General features: G+C 34.2%; 5 protein-coding genes across 6 annotated transcripts; 2 read left to right on the top strand and 3 right to left on the bottom strand.

The window, feature by feature from the left end:
• Positions 1-465: 465 nt before the first annotated feature.
• LOC133293363 (glucose-1-phosphate adenylyltransferase large subunit 3, chloroplastic/amyloplastic-like) lies at positions 466-6649 on the top strand. The gene is made up of 15 exons (XM_061491926.1): positions 466-851; positions 1293-1406; positions 2016-2189; positions 2351-2443; positions 3208-3291; positions 3382-3437; positions 3746-3839; positions 3927-4039; positions 4156-4228; positions 4412-4492; positions 4735-4821; positions 5166-5270; positions 5713-5819; positions 5899-5959; positions 6369-6649. Exons 1-15 carry the CDS (start codon positions 615-617, stop codon positions 6468-6470), a joined length of 1581 nt encoding a protein of 526 aa, XP_061347910.1. The 5' UTR covers positions 466-614; the 3' UTR covers positions 6471-6649.
• A 2003-nt stretch (positions 6650-8652) lies between these two features.
• On the top strand, positions 8653-12131 carry LOC133293356 (E3 ubiquitin-protein ligase RHF1A-like). Of its 2 annotated transcripts, XM_061491917.1 has the most exons (9): positions 8653-8842; positions 8903-8973; positions 9742-9788; positions 9937-9999; positions 10131-10242; positions 10382-10707; positions 10829-10936; positions 11013-11373; positions 11825-12131. In XM_061491917.1, exons 1-9 carry the CDS (start codon positions 8815-8817, stop codon positions 11849-11851), a joined length of 1143 nt encoding a protein of 380 aa, XP_061347901.1. In that variant the 5' UTR covers positions 8653-8814; the 3' UTR covers positions 11852-12131. The 2 variants fall into 2 exon arrangements, with proteins under 2 accessions (XP_061347901.1, XP_061347900.1); XM_061491916.1 differs by having other exon boundaries at positions 8653-8973.
• Positions 12132-13858: 1727 nt separating this feature from the next.
• Positions 13859-16307, bottom strand: LOC133293368 (peroxiredoxin-2F, mitochondrial). The gene is made up of 5 exons (XM_061491937.1): positions 16054-16307; positions 15935-15964; positions 15581-15739; positions 14922-15016; positions 13859-14171 (listed from the first exon to the last, which is right to left on the bottom strand). The coding sequence occupies exons 1-5, from the start codon at positions 16249-16251 to the stop codon at positions 14066-14068; spliced, it is 588 nt and encodes a 195-aa protein (XP_061347921.1). The 5' UTR covers positions 16252-16307; the 3' UTR covers positions 13859-14065.
• A 2206-nt stretch (positions 16308-18513) lies between these two features.
• LOC133293385 (uncharacterized) lies at positions 18514-19399 on the bottom strand. Its single transcript, XM_061491956.1, has 2 exons — positions 19154-19399; positions 18514-19009 (listed from the first exon to the last, which is right to left on the bottom strand). Exons 1-2 carry the CDS (start codon positions 19274-19276, stop codon positions 18776-18778), a joined length of 357 nt encoding a protein of 118 aa, XP_061347940.1. The 5' UTR covers positions 19277-19399; the 3' UTR covers positions 18514-18775.
• Positions 19400-23364: 3965 nt separating this feature from the next.
• On the bottom strand, positions 23365-27512 carry LOC133293375 (3-dehydrosphinganine reductase TSC10A). Its single transcript, XM_061491944.1, has 4 exons — positions 26943-27512; positions 25796-25943; positions 24931-25221; positions 23365-23675 (listed from the first exon to the last, which is right to left on the bottom strand). Exons 1-4 carry the CDS (start codon positions 27474-27476, stop codon positions 23656-23658), a joined length of 993 nt encoding a protein of 330 aa, XP_061347928.1. The 5' UTR covers positions 27477-27512; the 3' UTR covers positions 23365-23655.
• Between the last annotated feature and the right edge of the window lie 449 nt (positions 27513-27961).

The following is a 27961-nucleotide window of genomic DNA, read 5'->3' as shown; positions in this document are numbered from 1 at the left end:
TGTATTCATAATGTGGCTGGTACAATTCCGTATGAGATTTGCTTACCTACACAATCCACTGAATCTAAAGATCTTGGGTTTTCAATATTTGTACAGTAATATTGAAAATTTAATTTTAATACATTCGTCCACCCTATCAACTAAAAGCAAAGGTGCATATTCATAATTGCTCCCGGTTGTTAATGAAATAAAGTACCTTACCAAAAATCATGAAATTACCATCACTTGTCACTCCTACCTTAAAAATCCAATTATTCGAAGTGGGAAACTAATTGTGGACAAAGAGCATAAGGAATCATTCCATAGCATTCATGCACTCAAACAACAAAATCCCAATGACCAAATTGCCATTTTCTTACATTTGTGTTTCTTAGAGCACCATTATAAACACAATCCAAATAGGTGGATGTAATTGAATTTGGATAACGTGGCCCAATCCTCCAATATTCCCTGCTATGCATATGAGCAAATTCTCCATTCTCTGTACTATACACACAATGCCTTTACTCTTAACTACGTATATAGTAATGACAAGATATATATAATATAGAGAAGAGAACATCATCAATATTTACTACTGAAATTCCCACTTTCTCCCTCCAGTGACCGGCAAAATGGCAGTCTCAGCCAGTAGCTGGATGTCACTCTCCTCTGCTGTTCAGTTTCATAGACCAATAGGAGGGAATGGTAGGAACTGGGGTCTTGTAAAGTTTTCTGATGGAGAAGTCATGGGTAGGAAGCTGAAGCTAACTCAACTAGAACAACAAGGAGGTGATAATAATGCATGTAGAAAGAGTTCTAGGAAACATATATACATGTCCCTCTCTATTGATGTTGCCAACGAATCCAAGGTTAGCTTATTCCTTTACTTTTGCTTATCTTCACTTTAATAGAAAGAAATATAGAATAGGGAAAAAGTGAGATATATAGTGATCAAGATTTTTGGTAGTTTGCATGATATTATAGGTTCAAGCTTCTCACTTTTGTTGTACCAAATTAAAGGACTAAAGTAGTTTGAAAGTTGAAAACGTGTCGATAAAATTTCGAATCTTGCTAAAGGTATATAGCAGCTGCACTAAACATTTTGTACCATGTTTCCCTTTTTAATATGTTTTTTTTGGTTCTTCCTTGTCATGAGGCCGTGGGTTTAGTGTGACTCAGTTTGTGTCAGAAAAAGAAGTTTAACCGGTTCACTAAGTCAAATGCAGCCACATCAGTGATTTATGCATTATTTGTAGCAAGAATTTGTGAATGTAACATTACTCAATGAATAAGAATATGGGGTACTGCAGTTAATAGACCTAGATATGGGAAAAAGGGACCCAAGGACAGTTATGGCAGTTATACTAGGTGGAGGTGCTGGAACTCGTCTCTTCCCTCTCACAAAGCGCCGTGCCAAACCTGCTGTAAGTCTCTATTTCCACTCTTCCATTTTCATAGTTGTTTGGTTAATTATGAGGTTAAGAAGTGGTGCCTGTAGTTTCTCAAATTATCAGTTTGCAAGAGCTACTTTTTGTTTTTACATTTTACTATGCTGTGCATTTAACATCCCCTAAAATGTCAACCAACTTTTAATATTGAAGAACTCCTTTAACAAACAAATTAGCACGGCCAATAGACACTTCACATGCTCATGCCTTTGTTTCTGTGAGTTGTGGGATATCTTAATCCATGCTATCGTGCACTTCAATGACATAATATTTGTTGAGATATATAGTCCCATTTATAAGGCCTTGGGCACTCCCACCCTTAGAGCTAGTTTTTGGGGTGGTGTATCCCAAGGTTCTTTACATGGTATCAGAGCCTCACCGTCCCCCACTTTCTCTTGTGGCGTTCCTGTTGCATTGTCCACATTGGTTGTTGTATGTGCAACTAATGTGGAGTTTATAAGGCCTTGGGCACTCTCACCCTTTGAGCTAGCTTTTAGGGTGGTGTATCCCTAGGTTCGTTACAATATTAATATGATATGCATCTAGTTATGAATTTGATAATCTTTCTGGTGTTTCTTATGATAGGTTCCTATTGGAGGTGCTTACAGGCTGATTGATGTGCCAATGAGCAACTGCATCAACAGTGGCATCAACAAAGTGTACATTCTCACTCAGTTTAACTCATTCTCACTAAACAGGCATATTGCACGTGCTTACAACTCTGGTGCTGGAGTCACCTTTGGAGATGGCTATGTTGAGGTATCTCCTATCTCTCAATAGTACATGTTTGCAATGTGAGTTAGCTATTGTGTCAGTGGGTGATGAGTAGTCATTGATTAATATATAATCTTCAGAAAATAGATCAGTAAATGAAGAACTATGATACTGTAAATTATCTAAAGGCTCTAGTTCTTTTTCAGGTTCTTGCAGCCACTCAAACTCCAGGGGAGGCAGGTAAAAGTTGGTTTCAGGGTACTGCTGATGCTGTAAGACAGTTCCACTGGCTATTTGAGGTATTACGCTACATCCTTTAGGCACTGTGTAGGTCCTTCAAATAATATGTAATTTCCTTATTACATAAATTATAGGGAGATTTTAAAGTTTAGTACTTCATAGCCAAAGTTTAAATTCATTTGATAGGTTTAACTAGGTTGATTTTGGATTCTCCCCTACCCTATTCCAGGGCTGCAGGAACTTTCTTTGATTCAGAATCTCAGATAATACAATAGAGCATACCTCTCATGTTTTCAAAATGTAGCAAATAAGTTTCAAATTATTTTCAAAGATTGATAATTTTTTAGATTATCGTTGAATTAATTTTATGCATTGACATTTGACATATACAAATCAATCAAGGAGCGTTTAGATGTGCTTGTGTTTTCAGGGGGGAAGAGGTTCCGCGGTGAATTGCTAGTTATCTAATTTCAGTAATTTGAGAGTAGTAAATGATATGTTTTGACAGCTATTGTGAAAGACTTGACAAGTTCGAGATATACATAAAAAACAATTGATGTTACATGTACTACAATAAACTCCCCCACAAAATTATACCTTTAAGTGATGATAATGGACCATTAACCATTTTCTTGCAGCATTTTGTACATACATTTTTATTGAAACTTCCATTTTAAATAACAAGGCTTAAATATAATTGATTGTTCTTCTGGTTTATTTTCCATTTTCCCTTTCTTTCCTCGTCACAGCAAAGGCCAAGAAGAATCCTAATGCTGGTTGGGTGTTAAGTATGATGATGTAGAGTATGCTTTACTTTTTGTAGGATCCCAGAAGTAAGGATATTGAGGATGTATTGATTCTATCTGGGGATCATCTCTACCGAATGGACTACATGGATTTTGTTCAAGTAAGGCATCATAACATTTAATAAAACAATTCTTTTCTCTCTCAATTCAGCTGCATTCATAGTTTAGATGTTTTGACTCATGATATGCAGAATCATCGGGATAGTAAAGCAGATATCACTCTTTCTTGTCTGCCAATGGATGACAGGTAGGTTTCTTGTCCCACATATTAACATTCTAATTATTTCATTTAAGAAAATGGTGCCATAATCACTTACATGTATTGTATAGCTTGAAATGACCACGTTTCATTTCCTCTTTTCTCTTTGACTAGATATAAACTTACCCGGGGCTGATGGATAGGTCTTTGTTTGCTACTACAATGAATTAGATTTTAAGTATTTCAATCAATATATGCAAGTTGACTCTGAAATAGGAACCAGCTTTTTTATCTCCCAGTTCGATAATCTTTATTATATATTGCTGTTTAAAATCTCGAATGTGCATTCATGATAGCCGTGCCTCAGATTTTGGTCTAATGAAGATAGACAGTAAAGGAAGGATACTTTCATTCAGTGAAAAGCCCAAAGGGAAAGACCTGAAAGCAATGGTAAAACTCAAGTTTATCATATTGCTAAGGCACTGAAAGTTTCAGGAATCAGATTTACTGATAATGTAATGATGCTTCATAATTTAGCAAGTAGATACAACAGTATTGGGCCTTTCCCGGGATGAGGCTGAAAAGAAACCATACATTGCTTCCATGGGAGTGTACGTCTTCAAGAAGGATATACTTCTTAATCTATTAAGGTGCTGATAATTATGCTTCAGATTGTGAGAGTTTTCTTTGTGGTTCACTTACTGAAACATGCATTGATCCTATTTCAAATCTTGCTTGCTAATTTCTACAAATTTATTTCATTTAGATGGCGCTTTCCAACTGCAAATGACTTTGGATCAGAGGTCATTCCTGCCTCTGCTAAAGAGTTTTACATGAAGGTATGACTGGAAATTCATTTCAAAGCATTAAAAAGGAATTTCTTGCTTATGACTTTACCTATGGTGTGGGGGTATTCATCATTCTTTTTGTAGTGCAATTGATGTTAGGTACCTTTGCAGTGGATACATAACCAATGTGCATATCTCTCTGAACACATGCTCATCTTCACGTAATGCATGCAGGCTTATCTCTTCAATGACTACTGGGAGGACATAGGGACCATCAGATCATTCTTTGAGGCAAATCTAGCCCTCACTGAGGATGTGAGTGTCAAGTTTATCTGTCTAGCCACTCTATTAAGTAGCATGACTGTATTGAGTTCATTTTGTAACTAATAATTTGAGGAAATTTGTCTGGGACAACTATGGTCCTGGTAAACCTATGAAATCAATTAAAGTTATTTACAAGCAATCTTTTTAATTTTGGTTTCAAAGAACTGTGTTCCCTTTTCCATGACTGAGATGTAAAAATCTTCCTCACCTGGAAACTCTTATGTAATTTTCAGCCACCCAGGTTTAGCTTTTATGATGCAGCAAAACCTATGTATACATCAAGGAGAAACTTACCTCCATCGAAGATTGACAATTGCAAGGTAAATATATATATATATATATATATATATATATATATCAAACTTATTCTTGGAGATATTCTATGTAAAAAATTACACTAAAAAGTATACCAAAGCCATATCACAAGCTGAAATGTGCATTTAATTTGGTAGGTGCTTAGGCATAAACCAGAACCAGAAACTTTTTAAAATACTGTTGCATGCCTCTAGTATCATATAAGGAACCTACTGATATTGAGCACTTTTCATGATTGGATGACTAACATCATATTTTCCTTTTATAACCCCCCCTCCCCACACCACGCGAACACCTCTTTTCTGCCTTCAATTCTTAAACTATAGTATTATTATTTGTCCTTATGCAGATTGTTGATTCAATCATATCACATGGGAGCTTCTTGACGAATTCCTTGATAGAGCATAGTGTAGTTGGAATCAGATCCAAAATAAACTCAAACGTTCACTTAAAGGTTTGGTGAACCAATTCCACTTATCCAACATGTAGATGGGGAATTAGAAAAGATGATAATGCAAATTGTTAGCTAGGGTATCATAGATACCTAATTTATCAATCAATAATGATATTTGCACATAAAAAAAAAAATCTAATACCATTCTTACACCACTTTCATTTTAGATAATAAAACAAGAAGAATACACATTCCAATATATTATCTGTCTACCCTTCTTTACCCAAAAAAACAAAGTTTAGTGAAGATTTTGATGTGTAAATACCACTACTCTTTATCGATAATGTAGCAAACTAGCAATTCTAAATTTATAGGTTTAACATTCCATAAGTTTCTTGTTCAAATATAATAAATAATCTTAGTTAGAATGTATATTTTGGTATGTTTATTTTCTTGGCATATATCCTCATCTAGAGGTATTGTATTACACATCTATACGCAGGATACAGTAATGCTTGGTGCTGATTTCTATGAAACTGACTCTGAAGTGGGAGCACTGTTAGCTGAGGGAAGAGTTCCAACAGGAATAGGAGAAAATACAAGAATCAAGTACAACCTGCAACTCTCACTCTCTTGACCATTCAGTTTCTCTTGCTGCATTTTCTCACTTTTTCTTGCATATCTGCAGAGACTGCATTATTGACAAAAATGCAAGAATTGGAAAGAACGTTGTAATAGAAAATTCAGAGGTATGATTATTCTTTTTTAGAGCAGTATCTGAGGACCACATGTGATACACACACCTAACAATAGTTACCCAATATGCTTTATTGGAAGTGATTATATTCTCATACATTTGATTCACACACTCCTAACTGAACCTCAATTAACATTTTACTAAACATTTAAGATTACTCACCTCACACAGTGTGAGACAGTCACTGTAATTTTAGAGAATAATATTGACATATCTTGTAAGATTTGTGAAGCCAGAACTTTATTGCTTGGGAGTACATGAACATCACAGCGTTAAGTAATAAAATAAATTGTTGGTATTGTCATGAGAATTCAACAATAAAATGTTATAACAATTGATTAATTAATGATTTTATTTTTTCGGTCACACTTGTACTAAATTTGCTAGTGCATGAACTGCAGGGTGTTCAAGAGGCTGATAGATCTTCACAAGGTTTTTACATCCGTTCTGGTATTACCGTTGTATTGAAAAACTCAGTAATTGAAGATGGATTTATCGTATAGTAACTTCACCATCATTTGTAAAATCATTACGGTATTATATACTAAAATTTTGTTTGACCTATTTTGAATGGGACGGGAATCAAACAAAATAACTACTACAACTTGGGAGTTAGTATGCCCACTTTTTGTTCTCATTTTATAAATAATAAAACGTTTTATTCATATTGCAATAGCATCAGTGTGCCGTGTAAATGGGTAGATAAAGATTCAATCATGATTATATAGCACGTTCTTGTTACACTCACTCTTTCTTGCCATTAATTTATTTGTATCCGACGAATTACATAACTAAAAGATTAAAGTTGTTAGGTGTGAATGAGTTTAACACTCAAAATTAAGAATATAATATTGTTTATCAGTACAAAATGATTCTCACCCTGTGTATATAAATAAAGATACTTCACCAAAAAAAATAAAAAAATAAAGATAAGATATTGTGTCTATTTTTTTTCATGTCTATTTTATCTACTCATCTCAACTAATATTTATCCTTTCTATCTACTTTATAAAAAAATAAGTAGAGTAGACATGAAAAAATATAACATAATATCATATCTCATATAAATGTAGATATAGATATAGATATGTAGGGATATATGAACCTATACAGGTGTAAGTACAAAAATTCTTATATCATTTATTTATTAACCCTTGATTCTATTTGATCAAACCATTCTAATTTATTGCAAAATAAATGGAAGAAGAATCTACGATTAATTAAGAGTTTTTGCTGACAATGAACAAGAGTAAAAACCAGAGCATTCTTGCAAAGCCTAGGGCAACTAAGTGGGACTTTGTTTGGGCGTTTCCCTTAAAATTCTTAATCACACCGACACGACATACACTAGGCAGCTTCTGATGCTCTCATCTAAACACATGGTTGATTATTTTGGTAGCCACATGCCTTACTGGTCCCACTGCATCGCCCTGAACACTATGACATTAGTCTTTACCTTGATGGAGCTCAACCTGCCATCCACCCACACAATTTATTAAAACTATTTCTTTTGGGTAAATAGTATTATTAAATTTGTATGCGGGTGATATAATGGACATGTGTATGTTTATAAATAAATTTTTTTTAAAAAAAAAAGTTTGAGATATTTTTTATTTTAATATTCAAACTTTTTTACTTAAGTAAACAATACTCATCCATTATAACTCAATCTTTTCTATTTCTATTTCATAGAATAACGTTTCATATAGGAAGAGGAGGAGACGTTAGTTTTCAGCAATGTTCACAAGAATTTTGGTATATTAGGGAAAAGAATAATCCTAGTGGAAAGTTTTTACCAAAAAATAATAATAATTGGGATAAAAGACAAGTACAAAACTTTTAGAGAGTACAGTATAAGTATAACGGGATTGAGTACAAAATAGCGGGCAACATACGGTGCAGAAAAAAGATCATAAAACGTTAAATATGAAATTAATATTTTTTTGAGATAATTTTATCTGTCGTATAAATATAAAATTATGTGAGGCCATTTATATTCTTTAATTTTTTCTCTTTTATGTAATCATATGTGAATTTCAAGTGATTTTATATATATATATAAAAGATAAAATTATCTTATATAACATAATACATATTAGAGAAAAATATTTATCCTTTTAAATGATACAACTTATATACTTTCACTCTCATAAAGAGGTAAGACCCACATCTTTATGTTTTTTGTCAACTCTCTCACCTCCTTTATCTATCTCTTTCTTTTTTTTTTTTTTTTTGGAGTTACCCAACCCTAATTATCTCTTTGAGACGAGTTGGCTCCCTTCGGTATCCCCACGAGCTTCGACTCTTTGAGCCGGCTATGGGACTAATCCGGAGTGCGGGGGAACAGTGATGGCTAAAGGTTCAGCCCCCTCCCCAAGAATGCATTCAGCGGGAATCGAACACATATCCAACCCCACTAACTCAGCGCCAAGTTACCAACTGAGCTGCACCCATTGGGTCTTTATCTATCTCTTTCTCTCTCTTAACCTAACACAACTTTATATCATTTAAAATAACATATAATTTTCCCTATACATTAATTCAAATAGAATCTAAAAGCAATTTACCAAAAAAAATAAAATCTAAAAGCAAAGTAATTAATGAATATAATATTTAGAGATTAATAATGAAGAGTTACAAAACAAAAATCCATGGACAGATGAGTCATACGTTGATTTCATCAAACCGTCTGAATCGGATTTTACCTGCATTTTCTCCCTCCTTTCCTCTGTCTCTTCTTTCCTTTAATCCTTTTTTTTTCTTTGACCTTTTACTCACACACTCTCTCTATCTCCATCCATTTCTAGGGTTCTTCTTCTTCTTCACCAAACCACTGTGCAGCTAACCATGGCAAATTTGACATCCTTATCTTCATGTTCCCCTCCTCCGTCTGTGTCACGCATTCCATCCTTTTCAGCTTCATCGTCTTCTGCAGCTTTCGACGACTCTTCTGAGGACTCCTGCAGTATATGTCTAGAGCCCTTCGGCATCCATGACCCATCCACTGTATGATGTGATCAACCACTGTTTTTATTCTCTTTTCTGGTTTGTGAATTTGGGTTTCTGAAAAAGTTACGAACTTGAACGAGTGGTCGCATTCCCATTAGCTTGTTGGTTCAGTCATGTTGAATTTTGATAACCTTCCAGAACTTGACTTGTTAGCTGTTAAAGTTTTGATTTTTGCTGGGGTATTAGACCGGGACTCTTTCTGTGTGTGTTTTGTGGTTTAGGGTCCTATTATTTTGATTGAACTTGCTTAGAAATTTATGGTTGTTATTTTATTTTATTTTGAGATACATGTGAGGATCAGCTTCTGTCAGCGACAGTGTCTGCACTGATGCAAATCTTGGAGAAATTTGGCCATGCCGTGGTGTATGTTTAAGCATCATAAAGAATAATACACATTGAAGCAACCGGAAATTAAATCATACTATTATATTCTGTCATGTAGTTATGTGCACATTTGAAGAAACCAATTTTGCTGTTTTTTCTTATTCTTTCACTAATTAATAATTTTTTTAAAGTGTGGATGAGGATTAATTTTTTAGCTTCTAGATCTCAAAGTGTATTCGATGATTGATATTGTTGAATCCTGTGCGTGTTGAACATTTCTTCAGCAACGAGATATCTGTTTTGTTTTTTTTAATTATTATTATGCCTAAATATGCTCTATGTGTGGATGAGTTGCAACCTTTAGATAATCAAAAGGAAAAATTGGAAGCTGCAGATATTATGTTGAACAAACGTATTGATATGCTTCTTTTTCAATTCCAGGTTACCTGTTGCAAACATGAATATCACCTGCATTGCATTCTTGAGTGGTAAGCCTAATTGCTTGATAAATAGATTATAGATCTTTTTTTTATCTTTTACATGAAGAAACTGTATCTTTGTTTTTTGCAAACATGGACAATAATGTGAATTGTGATTGGCTGCTTCCAACAGAACTCTCTTCTTTTTTCCTTTTAGGTCACAGAGAAGCAAAGAGTGCCCAATATGTTGGCAATCACTTGCTTTGAAAGACCCTGCCAGGTATATTCACTTGCAACCCTGCCTCCCCTCCCCAAAAGTCTCTTGCCTTTACTCCCTCCCTCTAGAATACTTGATACAAGCCTTTGGTGGGTATGATTAGCAGTTTTCATCAATCACCTATATTTTTGTAGCCAAGAGCTTCTAGCTGCAGTGGAGGCTGAAAAAAGCTTGAGATCAAGAAACATATATTCATCTTCATTCACTAATTCTCGCATCCCCCTTGAACGGCTTATTGATGACAATGTGAGTGAGATATCTAAGAATTGATAGTGTTATGGAACTGTTTTGTACTTTTGTTGAGTTAATATTTATTGGCTTTGGTTTCCTTAATACACGTATCATACTATCATTCAATGATGAGAGACCAATTATTTTGTTGCAGGATGATTCTTGCTCAGATGACTCTGATTTTGATGAACAAATTATGCAGCACCTAGTTGCTGCTGCAAGTAGAGCTCGTTTTGTTCAGAGACGGGAAAGGCAGAGATCATCTGGAGCGGGTCCATCAGAGGTTCTTGTTTTTGAATCTTCTGCGCATGTGTCCACGGTGCAACGAACACTTACAACTTCACCATCTGGTGGTAGTTCACCAACTTCTGGCATACCATCTGCAGTTGACATTCAACCTCCAACATCTGCTTTTTCCCCTATTGTGGATGAGGTTGCAAGAAATACTAGTCCTGAGAGTGATGTCCCCTACAGACCCAGGTACTGGTTGTATCAGACTTTAGGTATAAAGCAGTGGCATCTGTTATTTATTGGGAAGCTTTTTCCTTGATTTTTCACTTACTGATTTTCATTTGTTTACTATTTCCTTGGTCATGTTCAGAGTTCTCTATCCCCAGCCACCGCCTGAGAGTGTGAGGAGACTTAACACTTCTGAGATGTTCTCCCTTCCTGAATCCTTCAAAACCAAATTTTCTGCTGCTTCAGCCAGGTAAACATGTTATCACTTGAATACTTGTATGCTCCTATTATCCTTTAGTGCTAATATATCTGAAATCTTGCATCAGATATAGGGAATCAATTTCAAAAAGTACCCGAGGCCTTAAAGAGAAACTACTTGCACGTAATGCCTCAGTAAAAGAGCTGAGCAAAGGTGTTCAGCGTGAGATGAATGCAGGCATAGCTGGAGTTGCACGGATGATAGAACGCCTTGACCTTACCTCAAAACGGTCCAGTTCACCTCTCATTCCTGTCCATACTGGGGGAACTTCGGGCTTCCCTGAAGAAGGAAAGTTTGTCGAAGAGAATGGCATTGGGCATTCTCCTAATGAAGAGAATGGAGATTTGGTTCATGATGTTAGTTCAGATGCTCCCTCACTTGTTTCTAGCATGGTTGGTGGTCGAATGGAAATTCCTCAATTTGTTCAGGTTACTCCATCTATAAAATCCCTTAGTTTGTACTTTGAAAATTAGTTGATTACAAGAAGTTAACTGGTGTTGGACTTTCTAAGTAATCTGGATTTATGATTTCTGAGGGAATTATCTTCCACAGAAGATAAAAGAAGAAAAAAGAAACAGATTGAAAATAAATAAACAATACAGAAGCAATTTCTCTGCTTCTTTGGCCTGGATGCAGCTTAAGCTGGTTTGAAATTTGGGTAGAAATGAGTTTGTTTTTGGTAATTTGGGTAGCGGTTATAAATTAGTTATCTTGATGAAATAAAAAACTCCTCCAATTGGTACAGTGTTTACTGTTGCTCTAAAAGAAATTAGGTGTCTCAATTGCATTTTGGAAATGATGGATGTCTCTAGACTAATTTTTAATGATATTGCTTGAAAGGTGACTAAAGCTTTCACTGTGTTTACTTTCTTCATTCAGAGTGGGCATGATGCTGTGAAGATTTAGCTCGGGAAGATCAACTATTTTATGCTGTCTCACTTGTCCAAGAAGTGCAAGAGACGACTTTGATAACCAATGTACCTGTTGGTATGCGTCCTGCATTGTTATCAATGGTCAATCATTTGTAGGAGTTAAAAACATGTAATGATCTATTTATAGAGCCTGCGGTTTCTTCTGTTGGAAGATTATTTAATGCACTTATATTAGATATAGTTTCATGGATCCGTATCTATGTTTATCGTTTTTTTATTTTTCCTTTACATGCCAATACATGATTTCGCTTTAATGAAATAATTTAGATGTACTACGCTCTGAAGTCTCTAATTTTGCTAATTTGGTGATTAACATTGGTAACTTCCAGACTAAATGTCACTCATGTTACATATGCAGTTGTTTCACTGCCTCGCCCTGGGAAGTACGGATAAGACGCATACCTATGACACTGATATGACGACACTGGAAATTTTGAAAATCACAAGAGAATTTAATTGGACTGCAACATATAAAATTAATATTAGATTTACATAATATTATAAATCCTAAAGATATTTTAAGATTTAGTGTGTATATATATAGTGAAAGGGGTGTTTACTGTGAGGTAAAAGGGGTGAATTTTGATCATTGGATTTTACTAAAGGGTTAGGATTAGAACATAAATGTGGCTTATTTAAATGATCATGTGACTTTTATGTAAATATGTAAAATAGAATTTTGCTCATTCATATAAAGGTGCAGTTAACATATGTTAAAAGTCACCAACAATAATTTATTAAAGTGATAAGAAATTTGTTTCCCCCTTAATCAGATGTCTTGAATTAATATCTTGGGAGCAATGTTATTAAAACTGATCTGGTCATTGACCCGGTCGAGGAACTGGGTCACTGGTTCAATCAGTGGATCACTGGGTCAACCGCATGACCCGGCAATTTTATAATTTATATTGAAAAATTATAAACATACTCAAATATCTAAAAAAATGATAAAAATTTCAAATATTTTAATATAAAAAATAATAAATCATATATTATTATCCAATAAAAGGTCAAACAAAAATATAATGATCATGATACAGGGTTTTAGGTTCAGAAAATGACATCTCTAACTATAAATCAAATCAAACTTTTTTGCATAGTGCATAATTAAGATAATATTAGTGTTGTAGGTACATAACTTATGTAAGTCAATAAGCAAAAAAATATTCAAATATGTCTATTATGATTTTTTTTTTCAGGATCGGGCCGGGTCACTGAATCACCGATTTTCATGAAAACCGGCTGGGTCAGATCGGGTCGCACCGGTTCTGATGCATGACCAATCCGTTGCTTCAATAGGACTGGTTATATAACCAGTTTACTGGTTCCCCCGTCGGTCCAGGTTTCTTATCACTATGGATCCGATAATGCTCAAATCCAATCTTGATCGTCCATATAAAAGGTGTAATTAACATTGTTAAAAGTCAGTTAGGTGATAGGGCAGTTCTATGTTAAAGTTGCGTTCTCGAACGTAGTATCATTCAAGTCAATGAATAAAACTTTCTCGAAGTCAGGCTGCAAGCTTTATTGGTGGTACCTTCGAAATACTCCCCAGAAGCTGATGAATTGAATGGCTCTCAGTGAAGAGTATTTTAATTAGAAAAACAAGATCGATTAGTGGCAAAGCGATTTCACCAAAAGGCAGAGGCAGGTTTCTAACATTAATGAGACCTTCCAGTCCTAGTGGTTCTCAGCATTCTTCTTAATCGTGGCTAGACTATCAAACAAATTCATAGGAACAATGAGTTCTTAAAACGGAATTCTCAAAGAGGAAATCTACTTGCATCACCTTGTATATAAGCTCAATAAAGCCACCTATGCAGGCTTCTCGGGCCAATTTTTCTAAAATAAATAACAGAAATTCATCAATGGATCACACAAGTGAGCGATTGAATATGGCTCAAGATGTGTCACAAGAGGATTGTAAATAACGAATAACATGCTTTAAAGTGAGACAGTAAATAATTACAAAAAGCGAGGGGATACCAAACATACATCTGATAATAATGCATACCAGAAACTTATTTCTGCCTATAACATTGCATCCGGGAAAAAGGGATCAGTGACAACAGAAAGAAGTCCAATACTCAAAAATAAGTGATCCAACAGAAACTCTCGAGTTGCAACATTTGATCAGGTACATTATTATATTGTAGACTTTCTACATACATACAAACTAACAGATACTTCAAATCTGTCCCAAAATGGTATCTGCGCCAGAAACCTTGACATCAGAGGGAGCTTCTTCAACATTAAGAGCCTTAATCTTTCCGTCTACCACATATGCAGACCATCTACATAGAAACAACAGCTACTCTTTAGAAATTTGAAATCTATAATGAAAGACATAATAGATGTGTCTTGTGCCGAAAGCACAGTTCTAACTTCTAAGGACTAGCTGTCCAATCAATTTAACCATCAATTGGTCATGCTCCTGGTATGGTTACCCCCAAGACTCAAAAACCGGTAACAAACCAGGTTGAATCAGAATTAGTTACTATTATTAAAAGGAACGTTATTCTTACAACCTAAAAGTTTTACAACCTCTTACAACTTATATTTTCATAGTTGATTTCTGTCAATTCAATGGTTATAATTTATTGGAAAGTAATAATTAATAATAAATGTGACCCGGTAAATCATAATCGTTGGATTGACGGAAATAAACGGTGAAAAAATAGGTTGTAAAACTTTTAGGTTGTAAGAATATCGCTCCTCTATTATTATTATTACTTTTAAATTTGAACTTCTGAATCATACGTATAATGTCTCTTTCCTCTTTAAAATTATACATTTATGAGCATGAAAATAGTTTGACATTGTTATATATATATTTTCTTTGCTATGTTGCCATTATTTGGTAATTTCTTCACTACTTCACATCCATTTTAATTTTTTTTAAATCTGAACTTGTGATCTCACTGTCTTGACATTTGGTCTAGTTTTAAAATAATGGAACAAAGCAAGTTTTCTTATACATCAAAACCAAACAAATGTTCATGTGAACGAGTCCAATCCTAGTTCAAGGAGGGTATATAATATACCTTTCAGATCGAGTTCCAAGTAAAGCACCAGAGAGATCAGTAACTAATTCCAAGCTTTTGTGAAAGCTACCATCAAAGTCCCCATAAAACTCAATCTGGAAGAAAAATTTGAAATAAAAAAAGGCAACACTCATAACCAAATTCATAAAAAAAAAATAATAACATCCTAACTCATCAAGGTATTGGTTGATGCATGATAATCAACATAAAAATCTCCATACTAAGTTACTGAACATATCATGTATACTGAAGAGCTCAAACTTCACATGGATTGAAAAAATTATAGACTTCCAAGAGATTCAAGTTCTCATAAACCCCTTCCTGTTATCTTTAAACTGAATGCTAGCAGAAATAAACTATTGATTATCTTCTTCAAATTCATGACCAGCACTAACAAGATGACAATGCAGCACAAGGACATCCCGAACTCAATTAGAAATGAGTTTACAGAATGAATGTTCCTTTAGTTGTGATGCTACAAAGTCCACAACAACAAAAAAATAACAAAAAAATGAAACAGAATTGTATGTAAACTAACACAAGGATTCTTCAAGGATAAAAAGTAAAACTAATCACCAATGCAAATGCAAAGGAGGAAAAACCCTCAAAGCACATGAAGAAGCCTTTAATAGTAAGACAAGAAGACAGGGATAACTCACAGCATCTGTGGCTTGAAGATTCTCAGCCCACGCATGCATAGTATATGGATCATTGATAGCCACACAAATAACAGAATCAATCCCCTTAGCCTTAAACTTCTCACTATTATCCTTGTAAGGAGGAACATGTTTGCTTGAACAAACCCCTGTGTATGCACCCTGAGAGATACCCAAACCATCAAAAACATTATTTTTTTGGATTAATAATAATAAAAACAAAGCACATTTCTTTCAAACAATTCCATTTCCTAGAACATTAAAATGGTACTGAATTTAACAAAACAAGTACAACAAAGACCAAAGAGACAACAATAATATACATCAACTTATAAAAACACTGTAAAGTTAACTTACTGGGAGGCCAAAGATGACAACTTTCTTGTCCTGAGACATCAAATTGAAAGGAAAAATTAGTTATTGAACGAAAAGGTAAAAAGGGTTATTAAAATAAGAATAGGATAGTTAGATTGTACCTTGAAAATGTCAGTGAGAGGAGTGGTGGAGAACTTGGAAGCGACGCCTTCGTCCCAGGTACGAGCTTTCTGGAGAGAAACATTGGGTGCAGCCGAGACTATGTCAGTCCCAGTTGCAACCTTTGCGTAAGACCTCGTAATCATAAGAGCTGCAGCTGATTTCAATTTCATCGCTCGATTCACCATAGCAGATGCCATTGCCAAACTTCTCCAATGTTGTTGGATTCCTTTCCTTCCTTTCACTTCCACACGTTGAGAACTGAAATGGAACATTCCAATATCTATGGGCCTTTTCATTTTACATGATGGCCCAATTCATCCGGCCTTTCCTTTTTGGGTATTTGAACATGTAATTTATAATATAAGGTACATAATTATAAGAGAGAGGATGTTGTAACTTACCAATCAATTTCACCGTTAGATCGATTATGTTGATCGAATAATTATATTTATTTTCATCTTTATATGGTTATGATTTCTCATATTTAATGTGAACATTAAATATGAAAAATCATAACCATACAAAGGTAAAAATAAATATTAAATATTAAATATGAGAAGTTATAATCATACAAAGATGTAAATAAATATAACCGTTGAATCAACATAATCGATCTAACTGTGAAATTGATTGGTAGTAACCCTAATTGATTGTTACAATATCCTACTCCTAATTATAATTGAGTATTTTAATGAAGCTTAATTTAATTAAATGCAGCTTCATTTTTTCTCAAAATTAATATTTATTCAATAATTTTCTTCATCTTTGTGAATTACCTTAAATTAAAAAAAATATAAATAATTGATCATTTTAAAAATAAGTTCGTTAGAAAACAACTTTTTCCAAAGTGCGTATAACTAGGTTACCTTGAAGATTCCATATGGCGAAGACTTCCTAAAAATCCAAGAGGCATCTCTGTCCCTTTGGTTATTTGGTTTTTCTTCGCTGTCATTGGGTCCCTCATTAACTTATAGCAAAGAAAATGAAGGTCTTTGTAACTTGTTGCATTACAATAGTGAATGAACCTGAAAGTTATATGAGGTTTCATATTTATACTACATGTCTCTATAAATGTATGATTGATGTGATGCAGTGCATCATTGCGCTTGTCATGGAGAAATTTTTAGGCAGAATTTTTTAAGACGTTTTTAACTTAGAAATGGAAAATATATCTAATGGTTTCTTACAAAAATCATTTTTCTTGAGGGTGTCGGCTAGAAAGAAAGTTTCTGGTAAGAATCATTTTTCTTATTAAAAAAAAGGTTTCTTGTAAGAAAAGAGAAAAAAAAATAAGGACAGAATGAGACTCCATGACAACCATAATAGAGCATCCTTAAACAGCAAAACTTGCCAAGTTGGCCGAGAATAATTGATTGGCAATTTTAATATTAAAAGCAAATCCCAAAGCTTATGCTTGCAATCATATACACCGTTACACCACTTTTCCAACTGTGCTAAAAGGATCTAGTAAATGATAGAGTCAACAAAATATTATTTTAAAGTTAGATTTTTGTTTTTGGAAGTTAACCCAACCTTAATTAATTGTTTGAGGTAAGTTGGTTTCTCAGTATTCTCATAAGCTTTGATTCTTTAAAGCCAGTTATAAAATTAATTTGAAGTGTAAGATGGATCAGGAATAAAAATATTTAAATTACTCTCAAAGTTAATATATGAGAATTAAATCGAGACTCTTTCTTTTTTATTTACTCAACTCCTTTGTTACCAACTTAATTATTACTATTTGATTAAAGGGTTTTATTAATCTCATGTTAAAAGAGATAAGTTATCTCATGTCATAGAGATAAATTTGTGGGCTTCACCACCTGAAAAATAAAAAGAAAAAAAAAAGGTGACACAGTTATCGAAGAGTGTGTAGAAAAAAAATTTATCACATGTAGCATATAAAAGTAGTTTTTCCCTTCGTTAAAATGACTTTTTCTTTGGGGTTGTCTTTCTGGAAAGCAATCGTTAGAAGCTTTCACTTTAGTATTCATTACCAAAAGTCTCTCTCTTCATATACTACTACTGATTTTAATCAGGATCTAGAAATCCATATTCAAATTGCAGCCTTATCTTACTCGAGGAACTATACTATTTTTCTAAGAAAAATATGCTCTGGATTTTCATATATAAAAATGTGAAGGATTTATTGACCGTTTATCTCTGATTGGGAAATCAACCATGTTGAAAATACATACGGTTGATGGAGGTAAAACCATAAACTTGGGAGGACTAAATAGAATAGAGTGAAACCTTATATATCTAGCCTTAACGTATGATTTTGATTTTTCCCCTCTCTTTTTTTTTATCTTTTCCATTCTTATCATAAACATAAAAGCATATGAACTTGAGATACTAATTAAAAAACAAAGGATAATTTGCAGTTATATAATGAACAGAGAGGAAAACAGAGAAAAATATGAAACAAATAATATCATTAATACCATTAACTGAAACAAGGACAAACTTATCTATGAAACCAGATAACAACGAAATACTTCTCCACAGTGGAGAGTTGCAAAACCTTAGGTGAACCTTCCTACATAATGACAAATATTTAGGTATATATGGTTTTCCCATGTACCTAATCACCTATATATGAGTAATACAAATTAATTAACAGTAGAATTATTGGCTAGAGGCTAAAGAATTTAGACCCATAAATAATTAAACAATAAAATTTGTACAATGATGCAGTTTTTCAGAAGGATCTATGTATCCTCAGCCATTTCTCTGTTTGAAAGAATTCTTGTTATTAGGAGCTTGAGAAACCATTCTTGGATCTTGTGATTGCTTTTGAAATTTTGCATATGAACTTGATCTTCCTTTCCTGTGCTTCCTTCTTGGCTGTGTAGCCTGAGGGATAAACACACCTGTTCCCTTGCTTTCTCTTCTCAAAGGCTGCTCATAGAGGAAAACAAACTGTGGTGGAGGATGAATTGCTCCAGAAAACGCCTGAAAATTAATCTAATCATGTTAAAAAGACTATATTGGATAAAAACATCTTCTCATATTGCCATAACTGGAAGAAGGGGGGGGAAAAAAAGTATGTATGATATGATGATGCATGTGTTTGAGGAGATGCAAGTGGTAAAGAACCTGAATAGAATCTGCAGGATGAGAAGCAAAAGGGTCTTCATCTTCATCCATAATTAGGAGAGCAATTTCCTTGCACAAATCTGCAAAAAATAGATCATCTTCTAGTTCCAAAGCAACATCCATATCTATGTAATCTAAATGACAACTAAAAGAGTTCTCTAATTTGGCATGAAACCAATTATAAGAGTTTCTAATCTTACTCTTTCAATTATGTATGTATATATATATATATATATATAATATATATCTCTCTTTCTATGTTTTTTCTTTTCTCCAAAACTTGTGGATATGTAGGTTTATTATATAGGCAAAAAGGCAAGGATGGGTGAGTTGAGATATAAGGGGTGGTCATGTGGGTTGGTGGGGTCATGGTCACAGTTGGCCAATCTGGCTAAGACCCACAAGAATCATGGAAGTGTGTTGTGATATTATTCTATTGATCAAAAGAGATTAGGAACAGCAAGTAACAACCCATGTCCAGATATTCATTCAATCTGGTAGTGGATGTGTCTCATTCTCTCTCCTTCTCATCTCCCAAGACAGTAAGTTATGGCTCTAAATATTCATAGCCCTCATTTGAATAGGCGACAAATGAGTTTTTGTCCCAAAGATTCTTATCTGATTTCCACCTTCTTGTGGTTTTTTCATTCCAATCAGGGTCCAGTAGTATCAATATCATCAGTATTTGGGAACTTTTTATGAGTAACACTTTAAGTTTGATTTGATAAGTTTTTATGTGTTATTAAAATACTACTCTTAATTTGCATAACATATGAAAGCCATAACTATACATACTCTTTAATTAAATTTAAAGTTATATATAATGAAATTTTTTGTTGTTGAAAGTGCTCCTCCCAGTATACTTTAGAATTTTTCCATTTGATATGAGTGGCTAATGAGTGTCCCATTTCTCAACTTGCTTACTTTCTTAGCCGTAGTGTGTGTCGGTAGTCACGTGAGCTTTAGAAATTTGAGATTTGTAGTCTCGAGTCCACGTCACTGTTGCTTTGATAAATATTGGTTCTTCATTTTCATTTTGTAGCCCATGTATTGCACGTCAAGTGATTTTCAGACAAGGTACTTATTTAACTTGTGGCTTACTTGTCAATTTATTTAAAGGGACACTAACGATCAAGAAATCTTAGAACTTAAAAACAAATTGGTTTTGGTTTTTTTAAAATTTTAATTTACTAGAAAAATTGAAAATAGTGTTGAAAATGAGTTTGGCTTGTTATATAATGAAAACATTTTCTTCATAAATGTTTCTTGAATTACTGAAGCAATTCGAAAACTCCAAAAAGTTGTTTTCGTTATTTTCTTGAAAAAACAAAATTCTAAAACTAATAACATCTTTTGAAAACGTGGTGGCACACTTGTAATTATAATGAATGTTTTATTTCCAAAATTCTTCTCTTCCCTTCAGATCTCACTTGCTTGGCTGGTTCACTCATTTAGAGGTGATTTTAGAAAAAGTAACTTTTATCACTTCCTTATTTTAAAAGTACTTTTTACAAAAGTTAAAGCTATTTATATTTTTATAAAAATATTTGACTTTTGACTTCTGTTATTTTTTAGAAGTTAAAATTTTTAGCTTCTGAAAAAAGTAGGTTTTTGACTTTTTTTATGACTTCTCCTTTTTTTAAAAGGAGACATCCAAACGAACTAAAAATGAAAAATACTTTTTTTTCTTGAAAAAAACAACTTTTGAAGAAAAAAAAGCTCATCCAAACAGGCTCTTAGTTGGACTCGATATTAAGTATCAGAGTTAGTTAAAGGAGAAAACTTTGGCTTAATTACATTTCAGTTAATTATGGAATACCAAAGGAGTTTTATTACCAAGATACCATGCAAGACTTCTATGTTCATTGGGACGATGTATACTCTTATGCTCTAAGATGACCATGAAGCTAGATGTTATTAAAGCTTTTGAACGGAGAAACATGTATTTTTTAATTTCTATGAGACCTTAAGATATGCAGCAAATTTGAGGGATGGCAATAAAGTAAGTTTAGGGGGAGGTAGCAATGTTCTTGATGAAAATGTGTCAGAACGTGTTGTTGCTAAAAGATTTGAACACTAAAACCATATATTAAGCAAGTGGTTTACAAGGATCTTAAGGGCGGTATGCAAACTAGGAAGGATAATCATTCGACAAAGAAATTAAAAAGGACAACTCACCGACAAAAAATAATTCCCATATTTCGAGTTAACCATTTCTGTATAAATCCTCTTGTTTAGGTGATCAAAGTATATTAGTTGTTATACTTGATTAGTGACATATTATTTTATGTATAATTGCATTGGTGCAATCTGAGACGGATGGAGGTAGATGAGAAGGGGATAAGTGCCCACCGTTAAAATATGAGTAAAAATACAAAAATACACTTATGTTAAAATTCAAGTTTTTTCAATTTAATTTCGGGATAGGATATTATAACAATTAATTAGGGTTACTACTAATATTATTACTAATCATTTTCACTGTTAGATCGATTATGTTGATCCAACGGTTATATTTATTTTCATCTTTTTATAATTATGATTCCCCGTATTTGATACTTTATATTTATTTTCACTTTTGTATGGTTATGATTTCTCATATTTAATGCTTTTACATTAAATATGGGGATCATAACCATACAAAGATAAAAATAAATGTAATCATTGGATCAACATAATCGATTTAACGGTGAAATTGATTGGTAGTAACCCTAGTTGGTTGTTACGATATCCTGCCCCTTTAATTTTTCTCCTTCTATTTTATTTTCTCGTGATTATTTTTTCTCCTCCACCTTTATTATCCAAATCTAACAGCATAGAGCTCTGTTCCAGACCCATCATTTGCATATACATACTGATTTATCTCCTCTCAGATCTTAATCTCCGTTATTGGAAGTTGAAACATTTGCTTCTTCCTCCATCATCGATCTAATTGAGTCACAATCCGTCCAGATCTAGATCTAAACCAGATCCAGTCAGCCAACAGCTGCTCGCAAGTCGCGTTCCAGACCAGACCTAAATCTATAAGTACATGAACTTGTTGAGTGCCCACCTTCGTTAATTTTCTGGATCCGCCACTGGGTGCAATAGATGGCACACGCGTATTTGCATGGGCCCTTGCATAAAAAAAAAAAAGTGACTTTTGTGGAAAAAAATGTTTTAATAACACAAAATGTATTAGCGACGTGTGACTTTTTTTTAGATACAATTGTGGCAGTGAAATTCAAACTTATCAATTTATACAAACTCTTTAAACCCCTTATCACTAAATCTTAGTCACTTTAGCAATGTGCGATTTTGATAAGCTTTTTTACCGTTATCTATTCTGAACGAGAATAAATTACACTTATTGTTAGCTTAGAAGTTACAGTACTTGGCCAATTAACCAATAAGCACAGTCCCTATCAAATATCTTCAGTTACACCAAGATTCTATTTTATACAAATGCTGAGCAGAGGAAAATGATATCTTTGATGTAAGGAGCACAAATTATGTGCCTTCCGAAACACATAAAGGAAGAAACAAAGAAAACACAAGATGAAGGCATGTTTGAATATTATTTTTAAAAATAAAATTTTGATTTTCAGAACAAAAAATCTATTTAATTAGGCTTGTTTTGTACAAAAAAAATTATAAATTATAACTATTTTTTGTTTTTAGAATCAAATTTATACAACATATCAATTATTTTTGTTTTATATTTTAACTTTTAACTTTCAAAACAAAAAAAAACGCACAAAACACTTGTTTCCATAATTAAACCCGAGATATTGAAGGTCTGAAACCATGTAAAGAACCACTTCAACCAAAAATCTTAAGGTGTTTGATGAAAGCCTTTTTAATAATTTATATTATTCTCTAACACACCTCCTCACGTAAGAGTCATTTAGACTTGAAACGTGAATATTGCATAGACCTAATTTTTTTGATTTTACCTTATGTTTATTTAGTTCCACAAGTGTGAGGATCGAACTCGTGACCTTGTGATTACTGAGGGTCTGATATCATATAAAGAACTAATTCAATCCAAAAACCTTAAACATACTCAAAATCTCCATTTTCACAGTTTACATAATTAACACAAATATCTACTAATAAATCCAACAATGAGAGCAAAACATCATACTCCTCAAAGAATTGGAAGCATACCCCTTTTACTAACAAAATACATTTACAGGACCAACTTGATACAATTAAAAGTAGGACGGCGGAAAATGAACGGTTCAAAATTTATGATACTAAATTGCTAATCATTTCATTTGCTTAACACAACAAAATTGATAGTTGAAAACGAGATGCACCTTATTTTCATTTTATACTTTCTCTACCAAGCACAAAGGAAACGACAAACTTGAACAACTTGATGTTTATGTAGTTCTCATTTGTTAACAATCATTCAAAATTTCCCTATATTAATCTCAACTAAAACAGAGTGGAAGAAAACGACATCCCAGTATCTGCATATAACTCTCCTAAAACAGGGCATAGAACTCAAGAGTGTTTCAGCTCCTTTGGGGTATACCTGTTAGAAGTAGAAATCATCAAATTCACAAGCTTTAGGCGATTCATTTGAATCAGCATATAGTCTTTAAGAGGTTCCAGCGATATAAAAGTAACATTCAGTTAACCTTTTACAATGTACTGATTGCTTTCACATTAAAATGTTATTTCTTTTAACAGCATGTTTATTTACAGCGTAGATGGACTCCACTGTCATTATGTGAAAGCAAACTACAGATAAGAGTGATAAAAGAAGCTTCAACAATTCGAGGATATTAAAATTTTGCTAAATGGAGACAAAGTTTAAAACAAATAAGTGAATAAATAAATAACCAATTCTTCCTTTCAATTTGTCATTGAACAATTCTTAAAATTGTAACCAAAGCTAAAAATTATAAAATCACTCTTCTAAACTAATTAGAAAGACTGCCCTAGTGTAAATTATGACTTCCAAAAGCCAAGGAACTTAATGAGTTTACTACATGCAAAACAAATTGTTAATGACTAACATCCAATCTAAACTTATGTAACCACTTTTGAAGTTTATTAATGTTTAATTATTTTGTTGCTCACACTTTTTCTCAACGGGTGCAAAGAGCTGCTATCTGGAGCTAACACAGAAAACTAGGCCCCACTGCTTTTCTTAAAAAAAAAGACAGGATACGAAACTGTTTCCTGGCTTGCTTTATGTGCAGCGGCCGCAGAAATGATTTTGTCATATATAATATTTTTATCCAATTATAAATTAGACCCTATTGTTTAAAAGTTTCTAAATGGGTACTTCGAATTACTAGACGTTTGTAATCTGGTCCCCCCCAATTACCAACTGTTAGGCATCCGTTAATTTAGTGCTGAGGTAACAAATAGTGAGCTGATGTGGCAATGATTTTGCTTGTGCGTATCATAAGGAGGGGGTATCTTATCATTTGGACGATTTGAGGTGGCTGTAGCCATTGGGTAGAGATAGCATTTTGCTTCTCTGACACTCTATTTTTCTGTCCCATTTTAATACTGTTTCAAAATTCCATGTTTATAAGCTTGCTCCTAGTTGTTTTCCTTCTAATTTTCACTTTAAATTCAGAACCTATCAGAATCTTTCTAACCATAGGAACTAATTTAAAAAGTGGGTAATTATAGGCATCAGTAGATAGAATAAGTAAAACTTGATTAATCTTAATGAGTTATTTGACAAATGAGACTTCGTTTGATTAAATTAAGAAGAATAAGAGATGATTTCCAAATCCCTTCATAGATATATCATTTTGTGCGGCACTTACCCTTTCTTTGGCTGTGCCACTTCTCTATACTTCCATACCAAGTCCACTGGATACATAGTGCTGCAATACGTAGTATACCAGCTGCAACAACCTCAACAAATGCCATTAAGAATGATCTCTGAGGGGATAAACCAGCAGTTGCTAGGGATAGTGCAAATCCTTCCAAATTGCATGAAATGAGAAAACTGCCACATTTTATGCCATTAAAAGCTTTCTGAGCAACTTCCTCAGGTTTCATAGCACCAGAAGAGGCTGCAATGATTTTGGTGAGCTCTGGTTTTCTCTTGTTTTCTGCAAAATTAACCTTTTTAGTTTGTGTACTTCCACTTGGATTACCAGACATAAACTACCCAAGAGATGATATAAACAGATATTTGACAAGCCAAAGGCACATATTTCATTTTATGGACCTATGAGTGAGGGCATAAATTTTAAATGGATATTCTATAATCATGTATTCAAACTCATTATGTCAGCTATAACTATTCATTCTCTATAAATTTCTAATTAGGATTGATCAAATAACATCCCATATGACGATATACTCAAGTGTATGAATTTAGATCACTTACAGAAAAGGAAAGACATTCAGATAATAAGGAAGCCGGACATACAAGGAGGATAGCATACATTGATTCACTAATAAAAGAAATTTGGCAATTGATGCAGAATTATGTGTAACAAACTAAATAATTTCAATGGAGTAATGGATTCCCTGTCTTCTTCACATCCATAGTCAGCTTGAAGAAAACTAACAAGTTGTTTAACAAAGGCTAGTCACTTTGTTTTCAATGTAAAATGAGGCTAGATGAATTACCAAAAGTAATATGTATGAAGAAATAAGCTCAAACATCCAACTTAATACCTTCTAAAAATCCAGGAGTATCTGTGTCTGGAGGAAAAATCAGCGAGACATGAATATTATCTGCTATAACCTCTTGTTGCAATGCTTCTGCTAAACCACGGAGGCCAAATTTACTGGCGGAATAAGCTACGTAACCATAAATTCCCACCTAAATATAAACATAATTCCACATTAAAAAAATAAAACACACCTTCAATTATCTCACAATCAATCATCAAGTTACAAACCTTGAAGAGTCATTCTCTGCATACTTAACCACAGTAAGAAAAATATTTATGTAAATATTGTATTATTTGTGCCCAGTGTTGAATAGCCATGTTAAAAAAAATGGCAGCCTGCTCTGACGGAGCTTGCCCACATTTCTAGAAACATTGCTTATAGGCTAACCATTAAGACGATATGTTTGCATGTGGGGAGGGTAAGTGATAGAACCAAAACTATTGGTAGATTGCATTCATGGAAATTGTGGACTGAAATACAGAAAATATAAAAGCAGAAGCTCCCATACAAGGAATAACTCCTAGGCCCCAGCTATAAGCTGAAAAACTATAACCAACTTGACCTACTCCAAGGAAACATTCTCCTTTAATAGTTTAATCCGATCCACTTCACCATAACTAACTCTCCTTCCCCTCACACACTCAGCACAGACCTTCCCTCCTAACTCCAGTTGGGCCTTGGGTTTAGACCCCCCAGAATATAATTGTAGGGCCTTCTTCTTTGGCTCAATCTTAGCATTCAGAGCTATATTTGGAACCACTGTTCTATCAGTAATGGAAGCTAAGGGAAAGGAAGAGAAAGATGGGTTATAAAATGATTTTCATTCCCTTAGATGAGGATTTTGGAGATCGTATGATAAGACTCCTTAAACCAGCAAGAAGGTTTCCCTGCAACCTTCCTTTCTCCTCCATACAAAAATAGCCCTTAGGGGCTCAATTTCTTGTTCCAAAACATTCCCAAAGGTTTATGAACACAATTGCTTCACTAATACCATATTATAACTACGTTTTGTAAATAATAAATTTAAAAATGAAAATTACATATAACAGTTTCCCAGTTGGGGTTTATTGAGAAAACAAAGGTGATGGTGATCATTCATATAACACATGTAACAAACATTCGAAGTAACATTTCATCAAGAGTATACCTGACCGGCCTGAGAGGAAACAAAAGCAATGGAAGCGGGTAGCGGGTCCTTCCTGTTCCTCATTGCGGGCAACGCAGCCTTGATCATGTTGAAGCTCCCCATCAAATTCACGTCCATCGTGAACTTGACCTCACTCAATTCCTGCTTCTCCAGCTCCAGCGCCATGAAAACCCCGTGGTTCAGGAGCAGCACGTCGATTGGCCCCGCCTCCTCGACTGCACGCTTCACCGCCTCGTAATCGCGCACGTCGGCGGCGAACACCGCCACATCGATGCCGGTGGCGAGGCGGATGGCGTTCTTGGCCTCCTCGAGCTTGTCCACCGACCGCGCGAGGATGGAGACGCGAGCGCCCTCCGCCGCAGCGCGGTGGGCGAGGGCGAGGCCGATGCCGCTGGATCCGCCGGTGATGAACACGTGGCGGTTTTTGATTGGGATCTTGACGGGGCGGGGCCGCACAAGGAAGTAGAGGAAGGCGAGAAGAGCGAGGGGAAGGAGAATGACGAGGGAGAACAAGGAGAAGTACGCGTCCGCCATTGAATGCACCTTCGAAACTAAGCTAACTGAACGGTGTGATATGCTAACTGCAAAACAGCACGTTGACCACCATGGGTGCCTTTTGTTTGACGTGGCAGCATCCAGTTGGTCTAATTTCAACCATTCTTTGGTTTGCACAATGATGCTCGCACCTTACTTACGGATAGTTGGATAGCACGTGAACTTACCTCCTACGTACATAAAATTTATGTGGAATATTACTCGTGGATACCACAAGGTAGTGTTTGGTCTGTGTGAGAAAATATAATTACTAGGTATCTGAAGGGAAGATGAGTTATATAGAAAAATTTAAAAAATATGGTTTGGTTGGACAAAATTTTACTAAAAAAATTGAGTTAAATTACTACCTATGTGTTTAGTTGAAAATAAAATATAGATAGAAAAATTTAATAAAATTACAAAATAACCCCCATTTAATGCTTTCATCTCATAAAATATCATAAATTTAATAAACTTATCATAAT

Source organism: Gastrolobium bilobum, unplaced genomic scaffold, assembly GCF_033153095.1.
Source record: "Gastrolobium bilobum isolate Gb01-03AN ecotype WA unplaced genomic scaffold, APGP_CSIRO_Gbil_v1 utg3209, whole genome shotgun sequence".
NCBI classification, from domain to species: domain Eukaryota; kingdom Viridiplantae; phylum Streptophyta; class Magnoliopsida; order Fabales; family Fabaceae; genus Gastrolobium; species Gastrolobium bilobum.
The sequence above is the reverse complement of the archived record's forward strand: the minus strand, read 5'-3'. Positions and strand labels throughout refer to the sequence as shown.